Raw genomic sequence first — 9,615 nt, 5'->3', positions numbered from 1 at the left:
TGGCCAAGGAACCGACAGTGCCACAGAGGGCATAGAAGCTGGCCGCACTACAAAGAGTGCACGAAACATCAAATGCTATATATAGAATATAAATAGAATATTTAAAATATAAAACAAAATTTTAAAATCGTGCGAAACCTTTTTTGCTCGATAGCAGTGCAGCCCGTATAGCTGTACGAAAATAAGGTAGGAAACTTTCAAACCAAACATATTCAAAAAAAATTAAAATTATCAATTAAAATGTAGGTTATGAATAATAACAGCATAGGTAAATTACAGAATTTCAAATAAGTCAGAAAGAATACCCATATAAATATATAATTACATTAATAGAAATTAATAATCTAACTGATATGGGGTTAATAGACACTAAAACTGTGGACTCCACTGCAAATGTCACTAACAAAGTTGAAATTGAGAATAAAGACATGGGTTTAATAACCACATTATTGATTATCATCGTAGTAATAATGTAGGCTAATGTATTTTTTAAAATCTATAAATTGCACAATAAGTGCTTAAGAAAAAAATAATTAAGCCAGGCAAATGACATGGATAAAATTTAAGAAAATTTTAAATATATAACACAGCAACAAAGATTGCATAAAACAAAATGTTAAATATATTTTTGCATTCCAACAATACATATAAAATTGAATTCAAATTCCAATACTAAAAAAAATTTTTATCCAATCTATGTTTGTTCTTTCGTTAAACACAATTTATATCAAAGACTCTATAAGCATGAAATGGAATGGCATCTATTGAATGCCGAATCAGTTGAAATCAAATTAAAATTTGATAAATCATACAAATGCTTAACGCAAAATAGGAATATTACAAACGTGACTATAAGTAAGCACGCAAAGATATTAGTTGCCTTTTTCAATCAAGCAAGCTCATTAATGCACGACAACAGAGAAAGAATAAATAGTATCAAAACAAAGTACTCATTGGATATAACAATACCCTCAATATTAAACACTCCAGCAGTAGTCGAAGAAGATACAAATACAGATATAGACTTTGTTAGCGATTCCAAATTAGCAAGTGATTCAGAAACTATAATAAAAAAAGAAGATCTACATCATCTAACAATACCAGCGGTAAGAACTATCCGAATCTGAATCAGAGTCCGTAATCGAAAAAACAGTAAACATGGCTATGACACAATTAGAATATATAAAGTTAGCCTCATCGATAGTACATGAGTTCGATGAAAAGGCAGAAAACCTAACGAGTTTCATAGACGGTTTGAGTCTAATTGATTCAATGAAAGGTCCTCATAAAACAGTTGCTATTAGTCTAATAAAAACAAAAACGCCATGCAAGAAAGATAATTACAAATGAAGAGACAATTACAGCCACAATTGACAAACTACAATTTAAAGTAAAAAGAGAATCAGTAGAAGTAATTTCAGCACAATTACTGAATCTACAACAGAAACAAAAAACGGGCAACCAATATGAAGAAGTTGACAAAGGCCATAGAAGGAGCCTATATCGACGATGAACTAACTTCAGAAATAGCTGCCAAATACAGCACAGCACAAGCTGGCACGTTCAGCACCATGGATGAGGCCACATCGAAATTTGTTACTAGTTGCACAGAAGCAACAGGGCACGCTAATAGCGTCCTGTATTGCAGTGGGCAACAAAACAATAATATATACGTAGCCGTGGAAGCTACCAATAACAACAATAATAGAGGCAGAGGACAGTACAGAGGAAATTACAGGGGTCGAAGTAACTCAAGTCGCGGCCACGGTAACAATAACCCCTCTAAAGTACGTGTAACACAGAGCAGTTCGCAAAACTGCCAGACACCTTTAGGTACCCAAAATTAAATAAAAAAGTACACACAATAAACTTTAGTCTGAATATGTTTGTAACCTTTAAGAACACTTCAACAAACAGTACTATTAATAATAATAGTAGTAATATTATTCCACATAATTTCCATTTAGTCCCTAAAGATTTTGCAATACCATGTGATGGAATAATAGGAGTTGACGTCATAAAAACCTTTAATTGCAAACTAGACAGTAAACCAGAAAATATTTAGTTCATAGTCATCAAGAAGAGATAAGACCAAATAACCTAAAATACCCCATTTATGTTCCAATAAAATTCAGCTCCGGTAATAATTTAATACTATTACCAGCAAGATCTGAAGTTGTCCGAAAGTTAAACATTAACTCCACAGAAGATAAGAAGAAGATAATGTCTTAATTCCTAACCAAAAAATTACATCTGGTATTTATGCTGCAAATACAGTGGCAACATCTAATAACGGATTGGTCCGTTTACTGAATACAACCAGTAACGACCAATTAGTCGACATAAATAATATCAATTATGAACCTCTTTCGAATTATAAAAAAATTCAAACAAACAAAACTACAGAAACATTTTCCAAAAAACAACTCACTAAAATATGTTCAAATATAGTGATATATTCGGACTTGAAACCGAATCAATCACAACAAAAAATTTTTACAAACAAGAATTAAGACTAAAGGATAAAAAACCAGTGTACATAAAAAATTACAGAACTCCGCATAGCCATCAAGAAGAGATAAAGAAACAAGTAAATAAGCTAATAAAAGACAATATAGTTGACAGTTATATGCTAGAGTCGTCCGATTTTTATTAATTTAATTCGAAAAGTATACACAGTTATATTCCCAATATTATAGAATAATATCTCAAAAAACACCGAAGCTATAAGGATATAAAAAACCAAAGATTCCATTTTTTAAAAATATTTTTCCTGTTATTCCTATGGGAGCTATAAGATATAGTTACCCGATCCGGCTGGATCCGACTAATTTACTACCTGCAAAAGAAAGACGACTTTCGCGAAAACTGAGACTAGTTTGCATAACAGCGGACGGACAGACGGACATGGCTAGGAAAGACTCGTCCAGTGATGCTGATTAAGAATATATATGTTTTATGAGGACGGAAACGTCTCCTACACTGCGTTGCAAAGTTCTGACTGAAATCAATATACCCTCTGCAAGGGTATAAATATATTTTATGAATGTATGGCTTGAGCAGTAGCACTGAAATATCTTTTGTATCTCACTGGAATTCTTTTTAGTGTACACTTGTGGGCAAATAACGGAATTGAAATACATTTTGTAAATGCCGTTGCGTCGGATTAATCACTTTTGGATTTAGACAATAAAATCATACAGAAAATTACTCTAAATAGGGTGCGAAAAACTGGCTGTATGACCGGGAAATAATAATTATAGGTGTAACTCTTCTGAAGAGGATCGAGCCACCGCTGATGCTGGATAAAATTTTAAATCCGATTTTAAATCCGGTTCAAAGAACCAAAATGTTGGGGCGCAGTGGCTTGATCGCTGAATATACTTTTCGTGTTGTTCAGCGACGTGCGTGGGTGTTTATTTTTACACTTGTAAATATGAACTACTTAAGCCTAGCTTAACTTAGAGGTGGGATGGAGAGGGAGAGTGCAGTGCGAGCGAGCGAGATGGAGACATATGGATAAACTGCTGCTCTACACTGCCTCCATAAATTAAACATCCTTTTGGCGTGAACAAAGCGTACCAATAAATCCACGCTTGTCTAGTGACAACCAGAAAAGTACGCCGTCTTTTACGTGCCTCTTTTTCTCAGAGCTTTTCTAACTTTCAACGATCAAGCCACCTTCCGCACCAACATCGGCAAAAACGAACTTTCGAAAAATGTATAAATGCATAGCGCGGTATGGGACGCATTTCCAACGTAATTTAATTTAATTGAAAACTTTTAAACTTATCATAGTTGTAAAACACCGCTCGTACTTGACGTCCTCCAAAAAAACGCCCATTCAGGTCCACTACAGCTGCAATGTTATTAATTAGAATTTGTAGAAAAAATAAATGCAAGTATAACCTTTAATGGCGCTTTCGATGCGCTTAAACTCGACGAATATCTTAACGGCCTCTTCTGGCATGGTTCCGAACGTTTCGTGAATAATAACGCTGCTTACTTCCCCGTATTTTGTGTTGCACTCATCTTTTACCTCTGGCTCCAGTTCTTCATCTACGTCCCCAGGTCCCACCATATTGCGGAGGAGAACCACCTTGCTTGGTGATTTCATTATCTCTGTGATGCTAGGTTCGATAACGCTGCTGGCAGTCAATGCTCCTTCCATTTGGTTAGTTGTTATAGCCTTTTGACTGGGACTTTGATCAATTGGAGATCCAAACGTAGGTGGAGACATTGAGGGGATCGGCGTGAAAACGTCTTTTTCGTGTATAATGCGGCCGCCTCGCTTGGAGGTCTTCTCGACCTGCAGGGCAATTGACATGCCTTGTTCAGACTTTCCCAGGCCCTGACCATCCCTAAACCCGTATTTAGCCATAATTTTGGCGGCCACCGAGCTTGCAGAATACGGTATGGTAACGTGGGAGTATCCCTCAACACTATCAAAAGATATTTCTTGAAGCGAAGGTGGAGGAGCGATGGCGGCACCCCCTCCCTGTTTAGCAATAGAGAGAAGTCTTGGCGAACTAAAAGGGTCGTCATCGTTTTGTCGTTGGCAAAAACCGTTAAACTTTATATTTTGCGGAGAGACTTCTTCTCTGTAGACTTCATGGCAACCAACGTGCCCGCGTTTCCGCTCCTTGTCTTTGTCGCTACCTTCCCTATTTTTTGCGCCACCACTGACACAAATGGTTGCTCGGGACTTCTCACCTCCTTTATATTTCTCTTTATATTTTTGGTATTCATTTGGCCATTGCGGGTCGTACTCATCCGAAAAGTCCCAGTCGTCCTTGAGAACACATTCTGGCATTGGCGGTAGGGCTTTTCCCGTGATTATGGGCTTGGCCATCACAGCAAGCATGGAATCACAAGAAGGAATTTCTGACTCCGAAGAACGCTTGGTTCGTAGGTTGACTACCGGCGTCATGAGCTGCAGTAAATAAATGTATACGTACGAATGTCGATAATATTCGATGGCATCACTCACAGGTTTTCTGACGGCCTTCTTAACTGCCAACTGGGTCTGCAACATTTTTATGCTACACGACCAGCCTTCAACCTGGCTGGCTCTGGGCTTAGTGTCAATATCGTCGTAAAGATCCATTTAAAAAAGTTTAAAAATTGCTTCCCTTCTATGGACGACGTAGAGGTAGAACTGGGTAACTATCGATGGTTTCAAATATTTATCATTCTGAGCCTCCATCGATAGTTAATTGCTGCTATCGATAGTGCTGGATTTATAAAATGAAAAAATTTAATATATTTCTTCTATTAAAAATTCACGCTAGATTAGCGTGAAATGTAGACTAATGTTGTCTCCAAGCATAAATATAAAGGAATAAAAAAAAATAGGTTATTATGTTCATTTTTTTAACAATGTATGTTTATTTATTAGAAATTTATTAGAAATAAACTGTTTTGGTGTGAAAATGGTTGAAAAATCGACAAAACTGAACAAAACACGATAGTCGATGGTATCAAATGTCTTATACCAAACAATCGAATGGGACCACTTACAATACTTTCCCAGCTCTAGATGGAGGATAATGGATGGATATCTTTTACAATGTTTATACAATAGGAATAACGATTTCTTAAAAGCGCGATAAAGAATAACCCCTGTTTATACGACACATATCATTCCGTGATTTGCTTTCAGTAGAGATGCCAGACGTGTATTTTAGTCTGGTCACACTTTTACAAAATGTAAACAAACCAAACAACGCGATGGATAAACTAAAATTCTTCATTTACTATCGGAAAATAAGAACCGGAAAATTCATTTCCAAAGTTACTGAGTACTCTTTGGGCACTAATGCAAGAGCCAAAGAGCGTGGCTGGTCCTGGTCTGCATAGCGTTAAGTTGGTTGCGCAACACAAATTCACGCTTTCAGGGTGAAATCATAGTCAACTTTCGTGTATTGCCGAATTCACGAAATGGCGTTTATACACACACGAATCGGCTGAAAGCGTGAAATGATAGCGTGAATTTTGCACTATCGTTGTTTCTAGAGGCAATAATGCTAACAGTAATAGGAGCACAACAGAACGCTTGTAGCGTCTTCCCAAAGAGACCCGTCAACCATTTACCATCTGTTGATTGGATGGTCCATAAGGTTTTGCCATTCGAAAAATGCGGACTTTACGGACTCTTTTATGCGATAGTTCATCTTCTTGTCAGTGAAACGTTTACGAAAATGGGAGGCGCAGATGCAAGAGGTTTAGATATGATTGGCCAGTTTAGCTGTTATCGGATGCTAGACGATGGAAGTGCATTGTGAGAATCAAAGTTTCATATTTGAAAATGGAGGCTCAGAAGCACCACGTTTGATTTGATTAGTCACAGTTCTTAAGATCAGCTGTTATCGGATGGTAAATGTGCCCTGTGGGAAACTGAGTTTCACCTATGTCAACCATCTCAACCGCTTCGAACGGACGGACTCAATGAAATTTTTTTCCCTTGCAGAAGGTATTATGATTTCAGTCAGAAGTCTGCAACGCAAAGAAGAAGACGTTTCCGACCCCATAACGTATTTAAATTCTTGATCAGCATCACAAGCTGAGTCAATCTAGCCATGTTCATCCGTTTCTATGCAAAGAAGCCTCTCAGTTTTGAAATAATCCAACTGAACTTATCCAAAAAGTCTTCTTTCTTTTGCAGGTGGTATATTAGAAGGAACCAGCCGTATCAGACAACTATATTTTATAACTCCAATAGGAATAACCAGAATAAAAATAAAAAAAAACTAGTTCTGAATTTCGAATTTACCTACATACATATATTAAAATGTCATTCGAACGACCGGAAAATTGGTGGAAAAATAATACGAAAAAAATATAAATTTGGTGTTTTTTAACATTTTATTTTATACTATTGGAAATATAATTTATGTATTCTTAAGAGCTTCGAATTAAATTTAATAAAAATCCAACGACTTTAACATATAATGATATAGTCTGATCCATTTTCATTTACTCTGGGATTTATAATATTTGAACTTTTCAGAATTATTAATTTATTTTTACAAAAAAGTCTGACGACTATAATATTTGTTTGTTTAATATATATAAATGAAACTAGAAACAAACCTTAGAACATTGATTATTTTTTATAACTTCCATATTTAGCTAGCCAAAGTTATTTTCCTTTCTTGTTCCCATTATGTTACTTACGATGTTTAATTAATTGCTTGTAATTTAAGTGAATGATATTGCTGGTGCAGTCGCCACACTGTTTAAGTTTTCTATATACGATATATATTTTAAAAACTGCGCAGTACATGGCCATCTGCAATTAATGTACTTAATCGTGTACGTCCAGCAGCAAATACTTTTCTGTACTTTTTTATATTATAGAAATATTATTATATTTCTTAAAAACCAACGAAAATCATCAATGTTTGCAAACATTTATGGTTCTGCACCACTATTGTAACGGCGGAAATTTCGAAATTTCACGAAAGGATCTTCCCACTAGTCATGTTTCTTTTCAATGGGCTTCTCTTTTAGATTATGCCAGGACTTCAAACATGTTACCGATTCTCCCTTTTGGGTATTGCTTCCTGTGTGTCTGACCCCACAATAACCAATAACATGTTCGGTCCTTTTTCGTTTATTCTAAAATTTTGGTTTTCACACCGCTTCTGCACAAACACTGCCAAAGTTTACATTTTGTATTCTTTGTGCCACGCTAAAAGAACCTGTCTAATTTCACTCGCTAAATTTTATACTTTTTCTGGTATCTTTTTAGCTCATCTGAGTACCGGGCTGAAAATCAAACCCGACGAAAAGCGTTAGTACCCTTTTTGATTTTCTCCTTGCAGCGAACCAAAGAATAAGAAAATTAATCTTTGAAACCAAAATGTCAACACGGAATGAAAAACTCAAAAACCACGCCAAAGACGTCATCAAGAAGTCAGTGCAGGTTAAAAAGGACGAATAGAAGTTGTCCAATATTGTTGGAGCTGACCGACAAGAAGCAATACCACAATAGGTTGAATCCGCCCATTTTTATAGTCGATACTCGTGGAGTAAAACATATACTAAGTTCGTCAAAAATGATGTAACAGGTACCAGAAATCGTTTCCGACCCCATAAAGAATACATAATCTTGATCTGGATCAATAGCCGAGTCGATCTAACCATATCCGTCTGTCCGTATGAGTGATAGGATCTCGAAAACTAGCTAAAGTTTTGGGACTTGGCATGTAAATTAATTTTCTTTCGGAAATTTTTAAGAGAAAAATGTAATTTTTATTTTGTATTTTCAGATTTTTTATGATGATCATGACCTTGATTGAAAATATTATTAACACAAAACTTTTCTTTCGTCTTACTTAAACATTACTGATCTCAGCTCGGACTTAAATAAGACTGACTTCCATCTTAATTAAAATCTAACGAGCCTCGGCCAGAAGCTTTTCTTTTGAACTTTTTGCACTTTAATTTATGTTTACATTAAAAGCTTAAGATGAAACTGTCGCATCTCATTGTGAAATTCAATTATGCTGACCAATGCAATTTGGCGGACGCTTGGAACGCAAAAGGCGCAATTGATTGGACTTCGAACGGAAGCTGATGCTTACTTTAATTTTGATTTGTTAAACTTAGCTGGGATCCAAGACCGGACCTCAGACCTCAAAGCCAAAGACAAAGCCGAATGCAGAGATTAATATTATTATTTATAAAAGCCGTAAGCGGTTTACAAGTTGGATAACTCTCCCCCTTCTAAAATGGATCGTCCCGATTCAATATGTAGTTCATTTAATTGATCTCTTAATTCTGCTAAAAAATGTTCTTGGTTAATGGATTTTTCTGGTTCTGGCCATTGTTTTTTGGTTACAAATAATATAGAATTTTTGTATTTTATAATAAGTAGAAAAATCAAATATATAGTGACATATCCATAGTTCAAAGTACTCCTATGTACATGTACATACATGTCTACACACCCACACATACACACAGTTACCCTCAAGACACCCTTTAAGAAATAATAATAGCGTCACCCTCTAAGAAATAAGAATCCAAATTTAATTGCAAGCAAGCCAATAGAAAATTACCAAGCTATAAACAAGCCACAAGAAAATTACCATGAAACAAAAACCTCAGCTTGTAGACTAAACAATTCCCACAATTCAGGATAATCCAAGTCTGGATTCTAAAGTCCAAAGTTAGAGAGTCACTCAATAGCAACAAAACCCCCTCACAAAAAACTCTAAAGCTCAAAACCGAGGTATGATCGTAAATGAAGTAGGAAGAAATAAAAAAAAGTTTTTTTTAACTTAAACTTATGGTGCAAGAACTTAATTTATGTAAAATTAATATTATTATTAATAATAATATTTTAATAAAGGGATTTAAAATTTTTATATTACCTAAAGAGAGTTCCGAGTTATTTGATATAATGTAATCGGATATTTCATAATTTTTAAAGTGGTTCGTAGTTATGTAGTCCAGAATATTATTTGCGCAATTGGTATATGAGATAAATTTAATTTTGGTTGTACCATTAAATGTTATTAAATATGACCCGTTTAATGTGAGTTGTTAACAATATTGTTACCATTTATAAGAATGGCACCATCTTGCATAATGTCTATTTTTTTCCCT

At 35.3% G+C, this 9,615-nt stretch overlaps 1 protein-coding gene and 1 long non-coding RNA gene across 3 annotated transcripts; one reads left to right on the top strand and one right to left on the bottom strand.

Moving 5' to 3' along the window:
- Positions 1 to 3,740: 3,740 nt before the first annotated feature.
- LOC108026774 (splicing factor 45) lies at positions 3,741 to 5,171 on the bottom strand. The gene is made up of 3 exons (XM_017097924.3): positions 4,991 to 5,171; positions 3,910 to 4,933; positions 3,741 to 3,859 (listed from the first exon to the last, which is right to left on the bottom strand). The coding sequence occupies exons 1-3, from the start codon at positions 5,105 to 5,107 to the stop codon at positions 3,765 to 3,767; spliced, it is 1,236 nt and encodes a 411-aa protein (XP_016953413.1). The 5' UTR covers positions 5,108 to 5,171; the 3' UTR covers positions 3,741 to 3,764.
- A 605-nt stretch (positions 5,172 to 5,776) lies between these two features.
- LOC127012079 (uncharacterized) lies at positions 5,777 to 6,951 on the top strand. Of its 2 annotated transcripts, none has more exons than XR_007765550.1 (2): positions 5,777 to 5,860; positions 6,665 to 6,951. It is a non-coding gene; the product is annotated as an uncharacterized LOC127012079 (long non-coding RNA). The 2 variants fall into 2 exon arrangements; XR_007765549.1 differs by having other exon boundaries at positions 5,788 to 5,865.
- The last annotated feature ends 2,664 nt before the right edge of the window (positions 6,952 to 9,615 follow it).

This window comes from Drosophila biarmipes, unplaced genomic scaffold (assembly GCF_025231255.1).
Source record: "Drosophila biarmipes strain raj3 unplaced genomic scaffold, RU_DBia_V1.1 ptg000019l, whole genome shotgun sequence".
In the NCBI taxonomy this organism is placed as follows: Eukaryota; Metazoa; Arthropoda; class Insecta; order Diptera; family Drosophilidae; genus Drosophila; species Drosophila biarmipes.
The sequence above is the reverse complement of the archived record's forward strand: the minus strand, read 5'-3'. Positions and strand labels throughout refer to the sequence as shown.